At 32.8% G+C, this 25,979-nt stretch overlaps 1 protein-coding gene across 5 annotated transcripts in view; it reads left to right on the top strand.

Moving 5' to 3' along the window:
- The window catches only part of ATP11B (ATPase phospholipid transporting 11B (putative)), a 114,754-nt gene extending 89,160 nt beyond the window's left edge, over positions 1–25,594 (top strand). For 2 of the 5 annotated variants that reach the window (XM_026007226.2, XM_072752597.1), the window contains 5 exons: positions 6,009–6,074; positions 6,622–6,725; positions 6,926–7,091; positions 20,319–20,452; positions 24,557–25,594. In XM_026007226.2, coding sequence (XP_025863011.2) covers positions 6,009–6,074; positions 6,622–6,725; positions 6,926–7,091; positions 20,319–20,452; positions 24,557–24,638 — 552 coding nt within the window. In that variant the 3' untranslated portion in view covers positions 24,639–25,594. Of the gene's footprint in view, positions 1–6,008; positions 6,075–6,621; positions 6,726–6,925; positions 7,092–9,545; positions 9,632–12,500; positions 12,627–20,318; positions 20,453–24,556 lie in introns of all 5 variants that reach the window. The other 3 variants (XR_003236289.2, XR_003236290.2, XM_026007227.2) reach the window with 3 other exon arrangements.
- Positions 25,595–25,979: the final 385 nt, after the last annotated feature.

The raw sequence follows: 25,979 nt of genomic DNA, 5'->3' as shown, positions 1-25,979 counted from the left end.
ATTTTAAAAAGACATGGTGACTAATTTTTAATTGTTTTTCTTCGGAATAGTAGAAGAATTAAATTCATGTAAAATTTTCCTAGCCTTATGCAGGCTTAAGATACTCATAATGTTTGAAATAGGAATTAAAACCTGAGGCTTCTCTTACAATGGAGTAGTGTCATCACAAACATTTGTCCAAAAGTCACAGATTAGTAATTTGGTGAATATATTGCTTGGGTAATATTCTCATTTTATTTTCAGAGCTAAAAATGAGCTGAACATAAAGCTTTAAATTAGTTCTATAATTCAAGAGGATCACCTTTTTTGGTGATTTTATTTTTTTTTTAATTTTTATTTATTTATGATAGGCACACAGTGAGAGAGAGAGAGAGAGACACAGGCAGAGGGAGAAGCAGGCTCCATGCACCGGGAGCCCGACGTGGGACTCGATCCCGGGTCTCCAGGATCGCGCCCTGGGCCAAAGGCAGGCGCTAAACCACTGCGCCACCCAGGGATCCCTTTTTTGGTGATTTTAAATATGCTTTACAGAAAAGTGCAATCACCATTTCTTTTTTATTTAAAGAATTTTTCACAAAAAGTAAAACTATTATAGCATATTTGTTAGAGATCTTGATGTTACTTTGTTTTTGAGAAAAACTTTTTTTTTAAGTTTTTATTCTGATTCCAGTTAATTAACATACAGTGTTATGTTAGTTTCCGGTGTGCAATGTAATGATTCAACACTTCATGTATTATCCGGGGCTCATCATGACAAGTGGACTCCTTAATCTCCCCATCACCTATTTAACCCATCCTCTCACTCCCCCCTCCCCCTTTCTGGTAAGCATCAGTTTGTGTTCTCTATTTAAGAGTCTGTTTCTTAAAAAAAAAAAAGAGTCTGTTTCTTGGTTTGTCTCCCTCTCTTTTCTCCCCATTGCTCATTTGTTTTGTTTCTTAAATTGTACAAGTGAGTGAAATCATAATGCTAAGTGAAATAAGTCACTCAGATCTTGATGTAACTTTAAAAATGTTTAAGTCCTCCTGGGGCCCTTGTCTGGCCCAGTCAGTAGGACATGTGACTCTCAATCTCAGTGTCAAAAGCTCAAGCCCCCCAATGGATGTAGAGATTACTTAAAAATATTTTTTAAAGTTTTTTTTAATTTAAGTTCTCAAAAAATAATAGAAAAACTGAATTCCATGAAATCATTGTTTAAAAAAAAACAAAGACATAAAGTCAATGTTTAAAAATCATTGTTTAAAAAATTGAGTTGTATTTTATATACAGTAAACTGTACATATTTAAAAATATATAATTTGAGGGGCACCTAGGGGCTCCTAGGTGGCTCAGTTGGTTAAGTGTCCAACTCTTGATTTCAGCTGAGGTCATGATTTCAGGGTCATGAGATTGAGCCTCGTGTCTGGCTCCATGCTGGTCACGGAGCCTGCTTGATTCTCTTTCTCCTCTCCCTCTCTACCCTTCTCCCCCAACTGTGCCCCATGCACTTGAGTGTCCACCCATGTGCTCTCTCTCTCTCTCTCTAAAAAAAAATGTGTGTACATATATATATATATATTTATATTTATATATATGTAATTTGACACTTTTTAAAAGGTTTTTAATTCCAGTTAACATACAGTGCTATATTAGTTTCAGGTGTACAATATACTGATTCAGCAATTCCATATGAAACAGATGCACTCCATAATCCCCACTACCTATTTCACCCATCCTCCCACCCACCTCCCCTCTGGTAACCATCAGTTCTCTATAATTAAGTGTCTGTTTTTTTGGTTATCTCTCTTTTTTTTCCCTTTGCATATTTGTTTCTTAAATTCCACATGAGTGAAATCATATGGTATTTGTCTGCCTCTGACTAACTTATTTCACTTTCACTTAGCATTATACTCTCTAGTTCCACCCATGTTGGTGCAAATGGCAAGATCTCATTCTTTTCTATGGCTCAATAATATTTCATTGTATATATATATATACCTCCTCATCTTTATCCATTCATCAATCACTGGACACTTAGGCTACTTCTGTAATTTGGCTATTGTAAATAAGGTTGCTATAAACATAAGGATGCATGTATCTCTTTGAATTAGTGTTTTTGTACTCTTTGTAAATACCTAATAGTGCAAATTGCTGAATCAGAGGGTAGTTCTATTTTTAACTTTTTGAGGAATCTCCATACTGTTTCCCACAGTGGCTGTGTCAGTTTGCATTCTCACCAGCAGTATAAGAGGGTTCCTTTTTCTCCACATCCTCGCCAATGCCTGTTGTTTCTTCTGTTGTTGACTTTAGCCATTCCGATAAGTGTGAGGTGATACCTCATTGTAGTTTTGATTTGTATTTCCCTGATAGTAAGTGATGATGAGGATCTTCATGTGTCTCTTGGCCCTTTGGATGTCTTCTTTGGAGAAATATCTATCCATATCTTCTGCTTATTTTTATCTGGATTATTTGTGTGTGTGTGTGTGTGTGTGTGTGTGTGTGTGTGTGTGTGTGTTGAGTTTTTTAAGTTCTTTATATATTTTAGATACTAACCTTTTATTGGCTTTGTTATCTGAAGATATTTTCTTCCATTCCATTGGTTGTCTTTTAGTTTTGCTGATTATTTCCTTCACTGTGTGGGAGCTTTTTATTTTGATGTAGTCCCAATAGTTTATTTTTGTGTTTGTTTCCCATGCCTCAGGAGACCTATGTAAAAAAAGTTGCTAAGACTAGTGTCAAAGAAGTTACTGCCTGTGTTCTCTACTAGGATTTTTATGGCTTCACGTCTCATATCTAGGCTTTCTACCCATTTTAAATTTATGTATGTGGTATAAGAAAGTGGTCCAGTTTGTTTATTTTGCATGTTGCTGCCCAAATTTTTCCAATACCAGTTGTTGAAGAGACAGTCTTTTTCCCACTGGATATTCTTCCCTGTTTTGTAGAAGAATCTGGTACTTTTTTTTTATTTTTTTATTTTTATTTTTTTGGTACTTTTTTTTAAACCATCCTAGCATTTTTTAGAGTACAGTTGAGTAATGTCAAGTATATTCATATCATTGTGCAACAGATCTTCAAAACTCTTTCTCTTGAAAAACTGTAACTGTAAACAACCACCCATTTTCCCCTCTTCCCGGCCCCTGGAAATCACCATTCTTTCCGTTTCTGTGAATTTGACTACTTATGAAATCACCTTTTTTAAAAAGCTAAATAACTGGGAGGTAAACACGAATGAAGAATGTTTAAGTAAATTAAGAGGGACTAAAAACAAATGACTATGGGATTTTTTTTTAAAAGAAAAATTTATTTCCTCCTTTGTTGATCTCTGCAGAGTAAGTCATCTCATCTTGGGACACACTTGTTCTGTCAGTGTTGCTATTCAGAATATTTTTGGAAATAGTTTATATTGTCTTTCTGTGATCTCAGCAAGGTAACTTTCTCAGGGAAAAAGCTATTTAAAATTACAGATGGGGAAGATGCTACTTAAGATGAGAGATAAGAAAGAAGGTGGAGGAACAATTCAGATTCAAAGAGTTCAGAGAGCTCACCTCCAGTTAAAGTAGACTTCTGTAGGATCCACAGGCAAAGCATATCAGTTTGGGTAAGGGTATATTAGAAGACTAAAACACTACAATGAAGGAAACAGAAACAAGGGAATTGTAGTCTGATGAAAGTGGAAAACTGTGATGTAGGGAAGAAAATATCAGAAGAGTTTCAGAGGTAGCTGAGTTCCCATCCCAACCGTACACAACATTCTGCTTCTCTAGTGGTTTCAACCAAAGACTTCATAAGGAGGATTAAAGCCTGTTACGTCAGGAACTCAAAATTCTATTATCTACTCCACTCATTATCAGTGGTCTGATGTGAAAATTATGAACTAGGTAACTACTATTTAAAATGATATCTGGCCCAAGTAAGGGTTTTTTTAATTTGCTTTTTCATTTTGTTTTTGTTCTGCTAAAGTGTACAGGAACTCAAAGGAAAATGTCTACCCTTAGTGACTTTTGCTCTTTATGAAATTATACCCAATTTGAAAAACTAAAATAATTGAAATTACAAAAATGAAGGATTGAGAGAAAAGAGAAAAGCTATTAGAGTATTCTAATTCCCATTAGATTTCTCCAGTGGAGACATTGGAATTGTCAGAGCCTTAGTACCCTTCTAAAATATATATTGTACACTATTCCACCACATTAAATATTTAATGAGACAGAAAGGATTAAGGAAGAAAAAGTAATTCACCCCTTCATCAAGTCTTCTAGGTCTGGACCATTTGCCAGATTAATTAGCAATACAAGGTAGACTGAGCAAATGAAATTTCAGGTTGTAATTTTGAGATAAAGAGAAAATAAACCTTTTTATACCATTCACTATTTTTTTCTTGAAACTATGATTTCTCCCCTTATATCCTGTCCTTAAGTAATTTTTTTCATGCTATACATGTCATCAGCTGTTGAAACTTGACCATCAAATGGTAAGAGTTCTCTGTTAAGACTAGAAATATACTGTTTTGTATCTGTATTCCCTAGAGAATACAGTATCTTATTTCAGTGTAAATGATTTAACTATAATTACCGATCAGATCATTGAAGAACACATATGCAATTTAATCCCTACAAGTAAATACAAATTTATTTGAATAAAAGTTTATACGATTAATAAAACTTTGATTATCTAGTTCATAATAGAATTCCCCTGTATGTTCATTTACTCGTGAGGAAAATATTTAAAGGACTAGTAATATTCCAGGCAGTTGATAGAAAATGAGATGTGTAGTGCACGTTAGAGGAAGTGAGACCAATTGATTTTTAATATTTCCAGGTCATTTCTAGAGATAATAAAAGCAGGAAAATGAAGGGTTTAATACGACTTTTCCATTCCCTCACTCATGAAAAATCAGTTCCCAAAATACCTATAAATTATTCATTGATGTTTTATTTTTGATGTTAGTAACTATTATTTATTTGAATGCTTATGATATACCAGGCACCCTGTCATTTTTGCATATCCTAATTCTTATAGAAACCTTCTTCCCTCATTTTACAAGTGAAAAAAGTCAGATATAGAGAGGTTGAGTAATTTTTCAAGTAAATGCTAATTGTTAGACATTGGTAATAAAAATTCAAAAAAAGCAGAGCCTTTTTCTTTTTTAAGATTTTATTTATTTATTCATGAGAAACACAGAGAGAGGCAGAGACATAGGCAAAGGGAGAAGCAGACTCCCCACAGGGAGCCCAACGTGGGACTCAGTTCCAGGGCCCCGGGATCAGGACTCAAGCCGGCAGACACTCAACCACTGAACCACCCAGGTGCCCGCAAAGCAGAACCTTTTAAATAATTTTTTAAACGTGTAGCAAAAACTGACTACTTTGTACACTTAATTCTTAATTAACACAGACTTCTGGTTCTGTTCTTATTTGTGGAAATTAAATCCTGACATTCTTTGGGGATTCAGCATTTTTAATAAACCTTATTAAGTTTTGGCTATAAATCCCAGCAGAATACTTTGACATTAACTGCATTTTTACATAGACTCCTTTGAGGAATAATTCCATTGGCCATTATCTCTCCTTTCAGATATTGTTTTTGTAGGTAAATTTCTTTTCTCTTACTCTGTCTATGCTGTGCCCAGAAATACAGTGTCAAGTGATCTGTCATAACTTCTGGTTGGAATGATTTCAGAAAATAATTGTGATTAAACAGTTATTTTTATTGTGTGACTGGAACAAAGGAGTCACTAACAACTATATCATTCTAACTAAAAACATTCTGTGTCACACAGTCTCAAAGCTGTCTTTGGGTTCCAATCTGATAATATTATCCAAAGGATCCTTTTACATGATAATAAAGAACATAATAATGCTTTAGGATGGTTTTTTTTTTCATACTGCTTTAACTTTAATGTCACAGATTTCAAATGTAACTGGCTTAAATAATACAAGCGATTTTTAGTACTTTTTGTCTTACATCTAATTTAGCATCATGTTAACACATAATGCAGTAATGGGTTTGTTTTGTTTTTTTTTCTATTTAGATGTTTGGAAACTGGACATTTGGCACTTTGGTTTTCACAGTCATGGTTATTACAGTCACAGTAAAGGTATGGTGCAAAAGTTAGAAACATGAACTCATTTTACATCTGTATAATGCATAGTTAATTTTCTTTGTTTCTTTAACTATAGGTAGGTATCTTTCTCTTTTTAATTTTCCCTTTTTAGTCATGAGTAATTTCACTGATTGCTATTTTAATTTTTGTAAAAAAACAAAACAAAACACTTTAAGTTCATTATTTTGGAAAGCCTTAGCTGATGGTCAAATAAAGGTTAACCCCACAATACTCATCTCTGAAATTTTACTTCTTTCTATATGATGCTAGACAACACAGATTGTTTTAGGCTATTGAGTAGAGAATAAAGTACTCATGAAAATTTCAGTGCTGCTTCCTCATAGAAGAAAAACATTATAAGCTTTAAATTGTTCAGTTTCATACAAGACCCTTTCATTAATATATACCTTCTGAGGGACTTTGCCATAGAACCTTAGGCACTTGGAGATACTACATTTTGTTCTTGAATTTTATCTGAGAGGTTTAACTTAGGCAAATATTTATTATTCTGTATTAAGGATTTAAAACAAATTTTTTTTAGATGGCTTTGGAAACTCATTTTTGGACCTGGATCAACCATCTTGTTACCTGGGGATCTATTGTATTCTATTTTATATTTTCTTTGTTTTATGGAGGGATTCTATGGTGAGTGACTATATTATATTTTAATTACATTGATTTAACTGTTTATTGTGATAGATTATATTATGAACAAATTCTACTCAGAATAATTTTGAAACCTTATCTGATAATAAATTTGCTTCTTTCAGTGGATCTTACTGATAGGGAGAAGAAAAATTGACAGTTACTGAATATCTACTATGTTCTCCTTTCTTTCTTTGCAGGCCATTTTTAGGCTCCCAGAATATGTACTTTGTATTTATTCAGCTCCTATCAAGTGGTTCTGCTTGGTTTGCCATAATAATCATGGTTGTTACATGTCTATTTCTTGATATTGTGAAGAAAGTATTTGACCGACAGCTCCATCCTACAAATACTGAGAAGGCTCAGGTAACCATTTTTTATATACAATACCTTTTTAAATGAAAAGTCTGTAACAGTGAATAGCTATCATTGTAATTTGCTTATATCACAGAATAGGTAATTATCCATTCTTTTGTCAAGTATTTTGCGAAACAAATATTGTTAAATATGATATTTTTGTCTGTTATATCTATTAATTTTGAATACTGATGAATTAAAAAAAATTTTAATTATATTGTCTTAATGGAACTCCACATTTTTAAATATAAGACTATCAAGTTATATCCAAATAATAGTAAATATGTTTTCACCAGCGTCTGTCAGATATATAATTGTCTTTGGAAACATTAGGATTCTAGTTACACTTTTTCAGGTTACACTGTTTTCAACAAGAGTATGAAATAAGTTCTTTAACCCTAAATAATTTTTACAGAATGGATTTTTGTAAAAATGTATTTTCTTACTAAACATTTATCAGTAAATACTCAACTACAGCAAATATTAACAGTATGTTACATAGAGTGTGAGAATACAGGCATTAGAGCCTGATAATTCTTAGTTCGAAACCTAGTTCTACCACTTGGTAGCTCTGTAACTTTAAGTCTCAGTTTCCTCATGAGTAGTGAAGTAAAAATAGAAATATTTATTTCATTACTCTTGTAACCAGAATTAAATGAAATAATGTTCAATAACATAGTAGGTCCTCAAGAAATGGTAACTATTTAGTTGAATGTGCCATTTTGTATATTTGACTTGAACATGGTTGAGATTTTTTTGACTTGTATTAGGTTGAGATTTATTCTGCATGTTTGCTACATACCAAGCAAATTTTTTTTTAATTTTGACAATTTAACTGTGTATTTAAAATAGAAAACTGTAAAAAAAAAAAAAAAAAAAAATAGAAAACTGTTTCCTAAGTATTTAATGATCTGAGTTAGGCTTCCTAAACATTGTTTTAGCTTTAATTTCAGTTGATCATGTTAACATTTCTTTACATTTATTTGTCTTCATAACTCAGTACTAGCCAATATACATTTTAATACCACTGAAGCAGCATAGGCCTCTTAAAGCCTGAACAACTTAATTCAAATACTATTTTAACCATTTGTAAAATGTATGTCCCTAATAGGGTCACATCCTTCAGCCTCAGTTTCCTGTTCTGTAAAATCAGAATAGTAATTACTACCTTACATGATTGTTGAGATAATGAATATAAAGCACCCAACACTGGGCCTGTATGTAGTGAGTCCTCAGTAAAAACATCATAACTATAAGGACAATGAGGATTTTACTCTGTGATACTGATATCCAAAGGCTGGAGAAATTTGCATAGTTGATTACTCTGCCTATGCATATATTTATATCAGTATGGACTAACTTTTCTACTTTGCTATATATTGCCTCAATATATATCAGAGTTTTGCCTTTTTTCTAACTTTCAGACATAAATATTTACAGTAAGAGAGTATTATTCTTAATATTTTATCTCTTATACTTTTTTAGACCTTTAGGGATAACACATTTGTCTCCCACTCGTGGTCTATATAAAGTTATATTTCACCAAAATATATTAACAAAATCATTTTTAAAAGTTCTTTATAAAAGTAAATAATCAGATTTATTTACATTTATCTTTAAAAATCTACATTAGAACATTTGCAAACGTGTGTTTATAGAAATTTCTTAATGATAATAAAAAGTGATATTAGTCCTTGCTGCCTTTTCTATAGCTTTTTAAAGGATTACATAGGAAATATTTATTACCTTAATGTGTGGATCTTTAGACAAGAAAAAGTTAAAAGTACTTTATTTATATTTCGGCTATTTTACCATATGTTAAACATGATTAAAAATGAAATGTGTGGTAAACTAATTCTTTTTCTGGGTGTGAAAGCTAATGTAATCTCCCATTTGCCCCACTAAACACACTTTTAAATGATTGACCCACATGTTCTATTGTGGTCTGATCCAAGGAGGAAATCTCTACTTCCACTCAGAGCTCTTCTAGCCTGCTAGAAGGGTTTTTTGGGTTTTTTTCCTTTTTTGCTGAAACAGTATATGGTCATTCACATCCTATGTGTGACATTATTCCTTTGCTACATGCAGTAATCTTTATTATTTCAGACTTATACTATTACTGCTGATTTCAAATGATGAAGAAGTGGTTAGAAAGTTCTCAGATACTTCATTGTTAACCAAAAGTAGCAAGAAAAAAACATCAAAAAAAGAGTTGTCAACATTTATTTCGAACTTTGTCTTTCTCCAGAATAACCATGTGGTATTAAGAGTGAAAAATAAATTATTTTGATAACAAAGCCAACAGCCCTACAAATGTCAGTCATGTATGTGTACCATGTATGATATTTCCTATTCTTGGAGGAACAGATGTCTTTACAAAGTTTGTCCTGTGTCTGTCTCTGAAGTGATGAATACAGCTCACTGACTTGTTGTATGTACCATCCCTTTTCTGTCCACTTATAGATGTACTCCAACACAGTTGCTTTAAGTGACGAGTTCATCGCACTGCAGCCATTGTCGAGGGCAAGGAATCAGCTGAGCAAACTTAGGTAGAGTAGGAGGAGTAGAACCTTGTTAACTCTTCTGCATGCTAAAGATCAATGAAACAATATTCAAAAGATGGGCAGAGGCATGAATTAAGAGTGGGGCATTTTTGTTCGCACAGCTCTGTCTCTAATCTGACCTTTACTAATATGTATATTAAAACTTAAAAATATATATCCATTTCTTCTTTGAGAAGAAAATTCAGATGAAAATTTAGCATAACAGGACAGAGATCTGTATCTTATTATATATATATATATTACACCTTAACTACCTTTTATAGTACAATTCTAATGCTTCTGCTTGTCATTATTTTCATAATTAAGGATGCTCCTGCATGTTGAGTAACTTAAGCTACAGAAATTCATCATAAAGTTTAAAGTTTTAAGTTTCAGTTACTTGGAAGTGAGAGTTGCCCATATTTTATCTTGCCTTAATCTGTGCTATAAATACACGTGTGTATTTGTCTTTGTACACTGTAATGGCTGCTGAAGCATTTCATATCCTTGCTACTGTTTAGTGCATCTATAAATTGCACAATCTATACTGTATCTCTTAAATATATATCTTCATCTCCACAGACAGATCCATTCTGTCAGTTTCCACAAAAATAATCAATAGTATAGACATGTCTTTTGATGAAAGAGCATGAAAGCTTAAATCCTGAAACATTTGATATTAAGATACCAGAACTATTTATTAACTTTAACTATAGTCTAATTTGAAAAGGAAAAGTTAATATAACTAAAAAAAATTTTTTGGCACTCTTCAGCTTCTCACCCTGTCAGTATCTTGTGTATTCTTAATTATATTTTTTATTTATTATTTATTCTCAAAGAGGTTTCTAATCTATCTGTGTTCATTTGATCAAGCAAATGGCTTTGATTTGCTTAAATAATGTCTTATGTAATCCTATGAGTTCCCAATTTTGAGCTGCTCTCAAGTTTTATCAAACTTTTCGATTTTATTATCATCTTCCAGATTTTTGAAATATTCTATTTTGAATTACAAAGGTATAATAATGGTACATGAATATAAAAATGAGTGTTTAAGTGGTAGTCAACTAAAATTTATGTTTAATATAAGAACTAAAATCAAACCAAACTTGAAGATTTGCCTTCACCTTTGGTTGAGTCAAATATGTATAACACATTTTATCCATATGTGCCTTTGAACATCCAATTATTTAACTCTAAAACAATAAGAGACCTTGTTATTTAAAAGAACACTCTTGCAAACTCTTTGGTCAAGTGAAGATAACTTTTGCATTGTGAATAATCTTGCTGATTTATGAAATATATGTTCACATATGATGTTGACTTAAATCAAGCCATGTGGTTTTTGTTTTGAGCAATGATAAACTAAAAAAAAAAAAAAATGAGGTAAGGATATCATAAATCAGAGAGATCCCAGTTTCTGAAACAGTGTGATAAGCTTAACATTCATTTGTGAACAAAACACAATGAGAGCAGACTATACTAGTCAGGTAGCCTTTGCTGCAAGCCGCTCTCCAATCAGGTAGTAAGGCAAAAGAAGAGCCCTATTGGGGAGACAGCAGACCTGGCTGTTAGTAATGCCCTTGGTACTTCAGCTTGTGTGTCCTAACCAAATCAGTTCACCTGTCTGAGCCTCCAGGTTTTTCACCTATCAGGTGATTGTTTTACATACTGTGGTCTATTTACTTATTGTCAGCATCAGAGAACAAAAAGAAAAAATACTGTGTTCAACCAAAGGCCAGGGAGAAATACCAGTTGTTTAAATGAGCAGTGAGTGACCTCTGGGTGGGCATTTGCTCATAGATGCATGAAGAACAAGTGCTCACATACATCTATCTGCTATCTGCTGATGTATCCTGTGAATTTTGAATACATCTTGTTTTTGAGTTGCATTGAACAGTATTCTTGGGGTGTGATCCATTGTAGCTTTACTGTTGGGACAAAGAGGAAAACTGCAGATATAAAATATCTTTAAGAGTTTTTCAAATCTTTAATCAGGTTAGTACTTCTTAAGAACCATTCATAGAAAACTTAACTTTTTTAATGAAAGAAAACTCATTTTAAGTACTTTCCATCTCCTGTATTATAGGCACAGCTGTAGTAAAAATAAGCTATCTTTACATAAGCTTATTGCACTCTTGAAACCAAGGACTTTTACTACTTTATTTTTTATACATGTAAGACATTCACCTTAGTATCTTTTTTTGATAGAAATAATTGTTGGTCAGTCCTAAGACTGAGAAAACATAGAAATGAGGAAAAATTTGTTTTTTTATTCATTGAGGACATTTTCTTACCATTTAAAAAGGTTCAAATTAGCATGTCTATGGGCACATACTACTTAGAAAAAGTAAAGAATAAAAATTTGTGTAAATTAGCACTACTTAAAAGATATATTTCAAATTAAGGATTAAATTAATTTTGTTAAACAAGTCAAGCCCCAACCTTACCCACATATCTAGCATTTGAAAGGCCATGTAAGTGACCCTTCTATTATGTTGAAGATCACTTAGAGAAGTCTTTTGAGAAGGGAGCATAAGAGTTGTGAAAAGGGGAGTTACATACCTTTGCAATAAGAACCCTAAATCTTGATGGCAAGGAATTTAATAGAAAAAAATTGAATTTTATTGATGGAAATCTGGTTTAATTTAACTTTGTGCACTGGAAAATCATGGCTTAATTTGTGTGCTTTGTTGTATTCCCCTTAAGAAGTTGCTGTTAGCTCTCTTCTGTGACAGTAAATGAATGTTGTGTTGTGTGAACATTCATTTGTGCCTCGCAGATTGTGGACCCCAACTTGCTGTTTTGATTCTAAACCTATTTTACAGTGAGAGTAATGTTCTGTAATATGAGACTTACTGCTTTTCTGTCCTTCCAGATGGAAGAAGATAAGGGTTCAGTCAGCTCAGCATATGAATTTGCTGAAAGCAAGCACAGAGGGGAGGACAGTAGGCACCTGCTAGCTGAGGCTTGCAGCCAGCAGGACAGTTCTTGCGTGCACTAGGTAGTACTGCGCTGGACCTTCCTGGGGACATATCCGCTAAGTTCTCATGGTTGGGGCATGCTATGGGAGAACTGGCCTGACTTTCAGTTTTCACTTTACTAATCCTTCATTGTTTCTCATATGTTTACTGTTTTTGTTTACTTGTCTTCCTTTTTTGTTATCTTTACATTTTTTATATGTCCATCCTTTGGAGTTAAATCATACTTCACCTCAAATTCTAACCTAGTAAAGTATTCTCACAACCTACTGTTTATATTCAAGAAGTTATTACTTTTCACTTCTTTTGAAAATATGTCATGCTATTTCTGTTATTTCTGAAATCAGTTTTCCCATTTAAAATGGTATTTGTATACATTTTATACATTTAAATGGGTTAGACACCAAATTACTTATCTGAGTCTAGCTCTTGAGTTGAATGATAGAATGAATGAGTACTGGGTACTGAATAATTTTCTGTTGACTGATACTCATCAGACTCTCACTTCTTAGTTTTCATAAACTTTTATAGTTATATCTTCACAACAAAAAAAGTATGAATTGATAAGGACTTGATTCACTCACCTCTTGAGTAAACCCTAACAACCACTTCTTGGGAATTGCAAAATATTTTGATAGTAATTATGGAGGATAAAAATTCTTACTACTAATAATTACATTTTTACTTCGATTACCTGTATATTATAATTACTGGTCAGTAAGGTGCTATTGTCTCATTTGAGATAAAACCTCATAAATGGTGAAACTTTCAAACAAATCTACTTGAAAATTATAAATATTAACTCTACCATTGAATCAGACCATAGAACATGTACAGTAATTTGAAAAACCTGAATTATTCTGGAAGACATATTTTTAAATTAGATTCCTTTAGTGAACTGCCCTAAATGAAAACTGTTGAAGATCAACTCTTATTATTAACTGAAAAGAAATTCAAAACAATTCTGGACTTTTTTTTTTTTTTTGAGGTGCTCCGTATGATTATTTTTACTGTATATTAATCTTGTATTTTGCTTTGATAAATATAGAAAAAATATTTGTTTTAAAAATATACCCTGACTGGGCTGGGAAGAAGACTCAGCTGAAGAGCTCACTGGGTAAAGAGGGGAAGCTGGTCTGGATTTATGTTATGCCCTGGATAATCCACAAAGCAGATAATCCATTTGGGACCTGATAAGACTAAAGCTATAAAATTATGTCCCCAAAGGTTCCCAAAGGTTCAATTTCAAGTGGATATTTCATAAGACATGGATCTGGTACCACTTTGCTTTAAAATGTCCATTAAAATGTATAATGCAGTTGAGAATTAGGTTCTTAGAATGCTCCTAATAACAGGGGCCTGTAAAAGGGGTGATGAGTGAATTTTCTCATCATCCTGTGATAGTTGGTCTTTCTTCCTATAAACAAGAAGCTAGAAGAACCGTGAAACCATGAATATGACTTTAGTAAAATTGCTCTGACCTACAGGTTTTTTTGCTTATCACTGAATTTTCATTGGTTGAGTGAAGTATATCTTGAATATTTTTCGTATATATTTCTGCTGTTGGCATATATTTTGAAATAAAAATCATTTCAAAAAAATAAGTGGTATATAATACCCCTTTTCTATTTTGGTTTTTCTGTAATTGAAATGTGGCCAGCCTTGCCAAATCAGGCAGACAATGATGCTGAGCCCTAGTGTTGTCATAGCTAGAGCCTTCTAGTCATCTCCCTCCACTGTGACCTGCCTCTTTGGCCTCCATTGTTTTGTCATTTATGTGTCCCTAGATTCCTGGCCTGCTCTGGATGCTCTCTATTCAGCTGTACCTAGCAACTATAGGAATAGCAATAGGATGTTAGGGCTGTTGACCTTTCTCATTGTGGATCTGGATACTAAGCCCCAGACCTGAAAGCTGCCACTACTTAGAACAACAACAAAAGGAAACATTTTAGATACTTTCAACCAAATACAACAAGTCACCTTCCTCTTGTGTGACAAAGATACTTAGAGCTCCTGTCTCATTTAACAAAGCAGTGAACTATGAAAGGAACAGAAAACCATAATGGTCTCTATTCAGTTGTTTGCAGCTAAAAGCTGTGCTTTTCTAAGTAAAATTTTGTAAGCAAATAGAATTGGATATTTTTTTAAAATAATAATAATAATAAGGCTGCCATGAGAAGCAAGACCTACATGCATACCTGATAAATACAACACTTTACAAAACTAATGTTATTTTAAAAACTGTGCTTATTTGAGCAGCTTTTTCATCTGGAAGTTGAAATGAAGAAAAATATTAGTGTTGACATTATTTCTATAAAAATAATTATCCTCTGACATTCTGTGAATGGTTGATACTTAGAAAACTGAATTCTTAACATCAGCTGTACCATGCTTTAATTAGTGCTATTCTGATTTACCCCCTCCATTAAAATGAATGATTTTATCATTTTTTATAGATACTGATACTCTTGTTCACCTAAACTTCAAATTCCTAGTTAGATATTATTTATGTAACCACATCATTAAAATAAAGGGACCTCAGTCTTTCTGAAACTAGAATCAACCAAATTATTAAAATAACATACCTGATAAATGCTATTGTATGTTTATTTTCATAGTTAAATTTAGGCAACATGTACAGAAATCTCCTCTCTGGAGATCCCTAAAAGACAATATGGAGATATTTATAACTATCTTCCAAAGTTGTTTATTTTACTTGAGGGAAAGATAATGTAGAAGAGTGAACGAATGTGAGCTTTTGAGGCATGTTTTGAAGAAATGGGCCTTGAGTGAGAGACAGCAGTCTTCTAAAAGCCATGGCTGAACAGCTGCTTCTGGCAATTCTGAATAAGAAGTTGAAGCCATTACTTGTTTTAAGGAGTTTATTATTCTTAACCAGATTTGGAAATCAATACTATTTGATGACTTTTGAATTTACATTAAAAAGAAAAACACTTCCTGGAACACAACTTTTTTTTTTCATAATTACAGTTTCCAAATATCTCCTTTAAGACTACAAGATTCTCACTTTGATTGTATATTTATTATAAAACTGTTTTAAAGACAAAAGAACAGGGACATCTGGGTGGCTCAGCTGCCTTTGGTTCAGGGTGTGATGATCCCAGAGTCCAGGGATTAAGTCCCACATCAGGCTCCCTGCGAGGGGCCTGCTTCTCCCTCTGCCTATGTCTCTGCCTCCCTCTCTCTCTCTGTGTCTGTCATGAATAAATAAATAAAATCTTGTAAAAAATAAAGACAAAAGAACAAATATAATTAATAGTTTGATAATTCTTATCTAGACTTAAAAAGATTTGATTTGATAGGTAAGATGTCATAGGAATGACTAAATAATTTAGACTATGACAATTTTCTAACATTTAGAAGATTCGAAGAAGGTAGAAGACTAGGAGAAACTTCTAAATGTTTTCTATCATTGATATGAAAATAGTGAAAATAAGAGCAGTGAGTCAATTTATTTCAAAAGGTAAGTTCTATAAAGATGAAAATTTTTATTAGCCATACATAGTCATGTTGAATCTCCATAGTTTTGCTTGACAGTCCTTTTAGCTCTAAGATATGTGGTTGTTCCTGGGAAGCAAGTATGGTAGTGAAAGAGTCTTACCAATAAATCAAAATTTCTGGTAAATTTAAGTGCCACCACGTGGGGTCTCACTCCCATTACTTTGCTTTTTTTTTTTTTTTTTTTCTTGTCTGGTATTTATAAGCAGTCCAAAACACATACACACACACACACACAAAAGGAGATTCTCCTTACTTTGAATGAAATGAGATTTAAATGCTCCACCCTTTTCCTACTCCCACTTATTGGCAGCTGTGGCTACATGTATTTTGGCTGAGCTCCTAGTTCCTGAATGTGATCAAAGATATGTATATGAGAAAGTGGTAGAGCTTGGACGTTTGTTAGAGAATGGTGTAGTTTTTTATATATACAGCAGCTTTACAGAAACACAGTTAACCAGCATTCAGCATTTTTAAAGCAGCTGGGTATTTTTTTTTTTTTTAGAGAAAAAAAGGAAATATATTTTTGCCTAGTTCAAAAGGTGATATAAAGAAGTCATTTATTTATAATATTTTTGATATCTTGAGATGTTTACTCTCTCTGGGGTTGTCCATGTGTAAATACCTGTCCTTAGATTTTAAAGTGAAAGGTAATGAATGCAAAGCAACATAATTACCTAAAGTCAGATCCAGACCTAAGCAGTATGCTGTGCATATGGGGTCACTCAAATGCTGCTGACTTAACAGATGTCATCTTTAATGAATCCTTGAAAGTTGAGCACCAGCTATATAAGCAAAGCACAAGTTGTTAAATTAAGAAGTACGGGGCAAACTCCTTGCTCTCTATAGGCTCTGGTCTAGTTTAGTGTTCTCTAGACCAGTTTGTTGTTTTTAATTTCCAGACCATCATGGACCAATACTTTGGTAAAATACAATAAATGAGTTACAGTAACCTTTGAACAATGTGTGGGTTAGGGATGCTGGCCCTTCATGCAGTAAAAAATCCAGGTATAAGTTTTGACTCCTCAAAAACATCACCAATAGCCTACTGTTGACTGAGACCCTTATCGATAACATAAAGTGCCAATTAACACATAATTTGTATGTTATAGATATTATTACTGTATTTTCACAATAAAGTAAACCACAGGAAAAAATCAAATGGAAGAGAGAATATATTTATAGTACTGTATATGTATTTATTAAGAAAAATGTATGTGTAAGTGGACCTGTGCAGTCCAAAGCCATCTTGTTTAAGGATCAAACTATGTACTAGGAATTGAAATTTAAAAGGTATATAAAATGATCCCAGACTTTAAAATTATGAGATTCAACAGTTATAAAAGTATTCTGTCAAATTACTATAAAATTTTCTAACCTCTTATTCATACAGACCAGAAACACTTAACCTACCCACAGGCCAGTAACAAATGTTTTCAGACCAACACTGATCCATGGATCACACTTGTCTTTTTTGGAAGGGGGGCAGGTGTAACAACTACTTCCTTACACTTAGGCTAAACATGTGCTGAATACACATCATACTTTTCTACCCACACATAATTACTCATTCTCTTCGCTTAGCCTAGAGTGCTCTTTCTCTCCCATCTCCAGCTACTGAAATCCCACCCAGTCTTTAAAATGTGTTTCAGATGCTATCTTTTTCATCAACTCTTTCATGCCCTCCCCAGTACCAACAACAACATCTGGATTTGAGCCTTCCCTCCTGTTTTTTAATATTTGTAGTCAGCCTCATTACCATAATTATAAGCAGGAAGTATAATGGCATGATAAAGAAGTTTGAGCTCTGGAATTAAACCAAGACTCAAGCAGATCAGCAGGGTGATCTTGAACAAATTCTTAACTTCTCTGTCTCCTCATCTGTAAAATGTTTCTGAATATGGTTCTTTCCCAAAAAGTTTGTTATAAGTTTTAAATGAGAATAATCCACAAGAAGCATCTTACATAGGAACTGGCACATACATAGTAAGCATTCCTCCATTAATGTAACTGCCATTATTTGTTCCTGATTTATCTCCCACCCTTTCTTTACAATTATTAACTCATTAGATTGCTGTCCCCTCTAGGAACCAGCACAGTGCCTTGCTCAATAAATACAAGTTGAATTTAATTGCTTGTACCATGTTAGTTACTCAAACAAGCAGTGGAATAGAAGAATCCAGAGAGAGATTACTGATGCTTGTAGAGGTGAAGGAAATTTCATGGAGATGATGGTATTTAAACTGAACTAGGTATAGGGATCAGCATTCTGATCCCAGTTGCTGACAGGCCCTAACATACCACCCAAAAGCAAGGAACATTGTACTGGTTGGCTGTGTGAAGACTTTACAAGAGCATTGGGAAGTTGAGCAAGAAAGGTAGCCCAAGGTCAAGTTATAAAGGGCCTTAAAACCTCCTTGCAGTATTGTACTTTACCTTTGAGCATGTGGTAGCTTTCGAGTCTTGCTACCTATTGAGGGTGATTTTGAGATGGGGGAAATTGGAGCCCAAGGACTCAAGGAGGAGACTGGGAGACTGATAAAATCCTTTTACTTAAACCAGCATTTCCTAAACTATTCCTCTGAATATCAATGTTCTTCCTAGGGCTGATTGATCCCCAAGGGTAGTGGGGGTAGGAGGAAAAGATTTTACCAAAGGAAAAAAAAAAAGTTTGAGAATTGCACTGTCTCTCTTTCTCTGAAGACTGACCATGCATCCTGACTTAGAATCCTTTACCCAGAAAGTCTGTGTAGACCATCATTGAATTCGTGTTTCCCAAACTTACTTAATCAGCCGCAGAACTTTTTATCATGAGACATCTGTAAAGATCTCTTAAAACACAGTGTAAGTAGCAGTACCATAAACAGTCCTAAACCAAGAGTATTGTATTGAAAGAACAACTAAAATTTGGCTATTTCTCAGTGCTTAGCAGACCCTAGAACATTGATGCAGTTAGGTAATTGCCAGACAGGAACCATGTTGTCTCTCACTGCTTGGTATTTGGCAAGTTGTACTCTGAGCAGGGATTTTGCAGAACCTCACCTGTTATATTCAGAGCGCCAGATTATTTATGTTCCATCATATCTGTCTTCTGTCCATTGTGAGCATCTCCACAAATGTCCCCTGTTGCCATGCCTACTACTCAGCACTTGGTGATTCCCAACCTTTGTGAATTGCAACACTCAAATGAATCTATTTTTGTTCTTCCTTTATGCTTTCCAAAGATTTGTTACACAGTATATGTAAAGGAAAGTGAATGAATATAAGCTTGTTTAAAATGATATCCCTAAGAAATTAAGGCGTACACTTGACTGAGTCAAAACCAGGGTTGGGATTCATTGGGCTATGTGATCATACCATTTCTTTCCCTCATCTTAACAGGATTAAAATTATTGGTAGTAATGGCTTTATTTTGCTGGGTTATCTGTTCCTGAATCAGTATAAATCTTGTATATCTTCAGAAATTATTAAAAATAGTAAGTCATTTGTTTAGTAGATTTTAATACAGTAAGTTAATAAATTTTTAAAAAGCAAAATAAGCTGATCATGGGCATGATTGGCACTTATTAGTTGCTTAGCAAATTTAAGGTAAATGATGCTTTTTTCTCCAGGGTTATTTTTCAAGGATGATTATAAAATAATTTTTCAAGGATAATTTCAGTGAATATATGTAGAATGCTTAGAACCTGGCACATAGTAAACACTATATAAAGAATTTGCTGCTGCTACTGTTGTTGAAGATTGGGGATAGGTCCTGCCTGGTTATTATTTCCCAGTCTTCAGAATGGTTCACACTCTGCATTTCTTAGTTGTTAAACATTTTTAATTGAAATTGCAGGAGCATTTCACCTAAGCAAAAACTCAAAAGAAGAATTCATTCAATTTGAGTGGTTGATGTAAATCATTTTGGCTGTAATAAATTGTTAAGATATTAAAATCCAAAATCTTACAGATTTTAATAATATCCAGCTACTTATTTTTATATAATTATTCAACTTCTAATTTAGGACACAGTGCCTTTTAAATTTTTTTGTATATTAGTCTTAAAGCCTTCCATACATTTCCATATTATAGAGAATATATATTTATATACATTACTTTTGGTTTTAAAGTGGTTATTGTAGGGTTTTTTTTTAATGCTTTTTGGAAATCCAGATCTATAAATAACTAATTTTTTTCTGCTTCATCTCCTCCAGCTTACTGAAACAAATTCAAGTATCAAGTGCTTGGACTCCATGTGCTGTTTCTCAGAAGGAGAAACAGCGTGCGCATCTGTTGGAAGAATGCTGGAACGAGTAGTAGGAAGATGTAGTCCAACTCATGTCAGCAGGTGTGAAATTTCTCTAAGTAGCCTTTGCTGCAAATGAGTGTCCTATAAACTGGAACAGAATGAACCTGCATCTCTAGATACCTAATAAATCAGCAGCTGATTTGACCAACTAAAGCAGGAGGTGTGCTATTTATTAGCACTCTTTGATGGTAGATTTCACTTTGTGGCTTTGGGGTGGCTCTTTAATAAAGGAAGAGAAGCATCTTTGAAGAGACTTCATCTAATGAACAAAAAAATTTGCTTTACAATCTTTCTAAAATGTGATAGGAGTGTGTATATGGTACTTACTTGGTTTTTATACTTTATTTTTTTTTTTACTATACTTTATATTACTGTTTTATTTTCTGTATTTTTGTTTGCTTTTTGAATTTGCAGAATAGTCTACACATAATAGCAAAGTCAAAGGATTTTGCTTTCTTACTTTTCATGTCTACTTTCGGGTCAGTCATTTGAGACTTTGAGATATTTATAAACACAAAAGGCTGTACTTCTCTCCTAAACTATTTTATCTCTGTAATGAGGTTTTTAAAATGAGTTATTTTTTTTTTTTACTTGTTTTCATGGTTTAATAAAAAGTGTATAAGTTAGAACAGGCATCTTAAATTATGGTTTAGAAGAATCTTAGCATTTCTGTCCCCTCCCAGATCTGTTTCTTGAGTTAGATTTATCAGTGCTTTTTCTTGTGGGTCATAACAAAAATACCGTGTTTTGGTAAGTGCCACTTAAATTTATTTAAAAGTAAAATGCGTTCATCTCTTCATGTATTTCCCCAAAAGACATATTATTATTCAGGGAACATTAAGAGGTAGAAATAGCTTAATGTGAATTTTATCATATCATAAAGTGAAAGCAGCAATACACTGGTGTGCATGAAGAGTTATAGATGGGCAGGATAGATAGATGGTGATCTCCATTGTTTACCATGTACCACATGAATAGTCACTTTCTACATGTGCCAATGCACGGAAAAGTTTAGAAAGTACCCCAGGGGCAGGGAACAGAGCCTGGAAGAGACACTATTATCTGCTGATAAAATAATTTTTAATAGTTGCTTAGCTTTTTATTTTAAAAATGATGAGTAATTCTCATTCATGTGTCATAGAATTCAGGTAACATTTACTAACAAACTTATTAGTTTCCACCTTGCCTTTAGTTATGGCCATGTCTTTATTGTACAGTCGCATTTATAAATAGCATTCTTAAATGTAATGTCTGTGGTTTCAGTCTCCATTTATTGAATATGTGATCAGAAATATTTCCATAATGCTGTGGTATCATTTTGTAGTAATTTTATTCTACATAGAAAGAATTACTATGAGCAGTTAAATTTATTGGGACTTATGTATTATGACTTACACAATTGTATTATAAAATACATTAGAAGAAAGCAGCTCTTTCGTGTACTCAGGCCACCAAATTTTCCAAAAAAAGTTCCAGAAGGACCTACTTTATAGTATTTTATTTATTAAGACAGCTTTACTGTACAGAACTAAGGTGAAAGTTAGACTGCGACTACTATAGAACTTCCACAGAATTTTTTAAATTTCTACTTCAACAGGAAGTTCTCTTTAATGACAGTATACATATTCACTAACTATTAAAAAACTATAATTAATTTTAAATAAGCCAAAAATATTTACTTAAATATATTCTTATTTTTTTGATATCAGTTATTCAGGTGATATGACCCCATTTTTCTTTACATAGCCACTTTTATACTGCTTTATACCCTTGAACTTGCCCTTGGAAATGTGGAATTTATTTCAGCATGTTCCCTTGAAGGTGGCTGTTATCATCTGTATTTTTTTTCACTTAAAATTGTATCATAGTATTTTCATTTGTAAGACTTTATTTTTTTATTTTCCTAGTAAAATGTTTAATAGTAATATCTTACTTGACAGACTATAAATATCTTACCAATTTTATCCAGCATCTCAGGTTATGTTCTTGTAACCAAGAACATTATTCTCCTTTTTTCTTTAAATGAGTAATATAAAAAGGCTTTTGAGATCTGTTCAGTTTTTTTCTAGTGGATAAAAATCATACAATATGAAAAATCACTTGGTGCTTTCAAAAGGGCTGTATGAAAATTATCATAGATCCATTAACATAATATTTAAACTTTGAAAGTAATTTTGATACGTGGAGTTTGGTTTTTGTTTTTTCCATATAATTGTATTAGTGAAATATGTTTGGCATTTCTGTTTTGATTTTGGAACAGCGTCTATTCTATATTTCTATTTTATGTCTAACTTAAAAGGTGAAACAAGGCTAATATTTCTCTTACGGGATGTAGAAGCCTTGGATATTTGTTCTCTTAACCTATTAAACATAAGAGGTAATGAGCATCACTTGAGAAGTACAACTAGTGCTTTCATATGCACATTATTCTGCTGATTTAACTTTTACTATCCAGGCACAAAAAATCTTACATTTTATTAATTGATGTTTTTAAAGGAATATGCCATATTGCAAACTTGGTTTCAAATGTAGCATCATGGTGCTGTGTAAAGGATATGCCGTGTTGTACACTAAAGGGCTATACTTCAGCAATAAATGATTTTCTTTATGCATTTTACCAACAGTTACTTCATCCTAATCAAACCTATTTTCTAAATAGAAAGGAATTAATAAATAATATGTAGTTCCAGTATTTAATGTTCTGTCAAATATGATATTTAACATGTGAATGCACATGTGTGCTTTGAAAAGATCAAAAACAAAGGAAACCTTACCTAATAAAATTCTTCTATGTAAGCAATGGTGGGAAAAGAGGAAAAACTAATATAAAATATTGGCAGTTTGGGAATGAAACTGGACTCCCAGTAATTAGGGTGTTGGCAGTTATGTTTTGTCATATGTGTCTAAGCATACTTTATCTTGGATAAATACTTTTAAGAAATGTTTATAGTCTCATCTCATTCATTCATTTTACACATACTGACTGCAGTGTATCAGATGCAGTTCTAGGTACTAGAGAGAGACGGTAGTAAACAAGCCCTTCCTTAAACTAATTTTTCTAGAAACAACTAAATTAGAAACTAATGAAATTAGAGAATCTGTGAACTATACCAGCATGGTTGTAGCTTACTTATGTTCCTCTTTACCAACTTTGTAAAATTTCTAGGTTCCAAAGTTCATTATGACTGTTTGCTTAATTGATTTAAACTTAAACCACATACAGAATCTCAAGGAAACTGGATATTTGATAAGAGTGAATTTAAAAGCCATTTTAAAAGCTAGTCTCTTCCTCTAACCTCTTTAAAAAATGGGAACCCTGGAAAAAGTTATATAAAATGTATTTATTGTTTAGTGCTTCTAATCTTCTAAGAAATAACTACCTTTAACTTGGTAATCCTGATACTATCCTTGAAATGGGTTAGGCTATTTTAAGCATGGAAGACTATTTCTGGTCTTGAGTTATTTCAGCTTAAATTAATAGAGCTACAAATAAAGCAGTATATAATTAATTGCTTATAGGCCTTATTCAGACAGTAGTTAACTTTTCCAGACCATTAGAGGTTTATTTGTTCTCAATTAAGTGAAAACCATACTAAACTACAGCTGTCTTTGATACCTATTGAATAAACAATTCACTGCAGTCAAGCTAATTATGCTAAAATCTTTAGAACAGAATTTATAGCTGAAAAGAAATAGTATAATATATGAACATAGTTTTATTTCATTCCAAAGTTTTTGGTAAGTGGGATGTTTTTTGCTTCTGTGATGTCAAAATACAGCCTAGTTGCTTTTCAGTAAAACTGTGCATAACTCTTAGTAACATACTAATTTCTTATTGAATTGTTAAGATCTTAAAAGCATCTCATTTAATATTTATAGAAATTGTATCAATGCTAATGAATGCCTGAATTTTGGCTAATATTTTGTAAACTGACTAGAGCATTATTTTTTCAAGTTTTTATATTATATAGACTGATCATTCAAGGCTAGTATGAAGAACTTCTCTTTAGCATTTAAAAAAAATCAGTAAGTGATTATTTTAATATTCAAATTGCATTTTGATCCTAAGTTTTAGAGTAAATTTTTGTCTCACTTAAAACATAGGTCCTGGTGAGCCAAACTTTTCTCTTATTGTTACTTTAGATCTTGGAGTGCATCGGATCCTTTCTATACCAACGACAGGAGCATCTTGACTCTCTCCACAATGGACTCATCTTCTTGTTAAAAGGGCAGTAGTACTTTGTGGGAACCATTTCAACTCCTTTCCTAAAATTCAGTGTGATCATCCTGTAATGGCCACACTAGTTCTGCAGAATTACTTTCTGAAATTTCTGAAGTATTTCATACCCACTCAGAGTTACAATGGCAAACAAATAAAAAGCATTAACATAAACCCCTTTCAACCCATTTAATTTAAATCCGAACATGTTAGGATTTGTGAAAGAGACGTTTTCCATCTCTGGGTTGTCCCTCATGCTTATGTGGGACTCCTAATGGCATTTCAGCCTCTTCCTAAGGCCATTGTATTTTAATATCAAGGTAGAAAAGGGAGGTAATTCCTAGTTAATTGTATTTTTTAGTGTTAGCTTGGTTATCGAGTCTTCTATTCAAATCTGCTTCTGTAAAGTATGCTAAAAAGTTTGCCTTGAAAAAACTCTATTTTTTTATTAGAGTTATATTTGAAGCTTTTCATGCGAAAAGTTAATGTGAATAGAAAGGAATTTTGGTCCCTCATGATCCATGTTGTTAATTCTTCAGTGCTTTCTAAGTTCACAGAGCAAATTAGGAGAATGCATTTCCTATCATTATTTACTGCATTGTGGGTAGTAAATATAAACCAGTACCAACCTTCTCTAAATACTGTAACACAACCAGTAAAATTAACCATATACATACAAAGGGTGTATTATATATATAAATCAGGAATCAAGTCCATTCACCAAATTTCAAATTGATGTTTACTAATATTTTTGTGACAGAATATAAAGAACCTATTGTGGGTAAATTACATACCATTAGCATATTATTATTTAATGTGTTTATCATTGGATCTTTTGCATGCTTTAATCTGGTTAATATATTTAAATTTGTTTTTTTTTTCCTCTATCTGAAGGCTCTGTTTATAGTATTTTATGACACTGTTGTAAAGTTCAACTATATCAATAAAAAGTTTGGACAGTATTTAAGTATTGCAAATATTTTTAATTATACAAAATCAGAATATTAGGGTAATTAAATCAAAAAGATAAGAGCCTCTTTCTGTAGCTAATTTAGACTTGCTCTTGCCTTTCAGTAAGCTAGAATTTAGAATAAAGGATTTTAGATAAGAATCCTATTATTTTTAGGTTAGTATATTTTATCTAAGTTATAGTAGACTACCACAATAAAGTGAAACCTATCCAGTGTCCCATTAAAAGGTATATTTTAAGGCGTGACTACAGGATGTAAATGACACAAAGTTTAAAATGCTAAATCATAGCGGGTAATGGCAGCAATAAATTAAACTGCTAAGAATGATTAATCAGGTACATATTGCTGATTGGCTCATTGTACTTCAGTACTTAAT

Source organism: Vulpes vulpes, chromosome 3 (genome assembly GCF_048418805.1).
Source record: "Vulpes vulpes isolate BD-2025 chromosome 3, VulVul3, whole genome shotgun sequence".
In the NCBI taxonomy this organism is placed as follows: Eukaryota; Metazoa; Chordata; class Mammalia; order Carnivora; family Canidae; genus Vulpes; species Vulpes vulpes.
The sequence above is the reverse complement of the archived record's forward strand: the minus strand, read 5'-3'. Positions and strand labels throughout refer to the sequence as shown.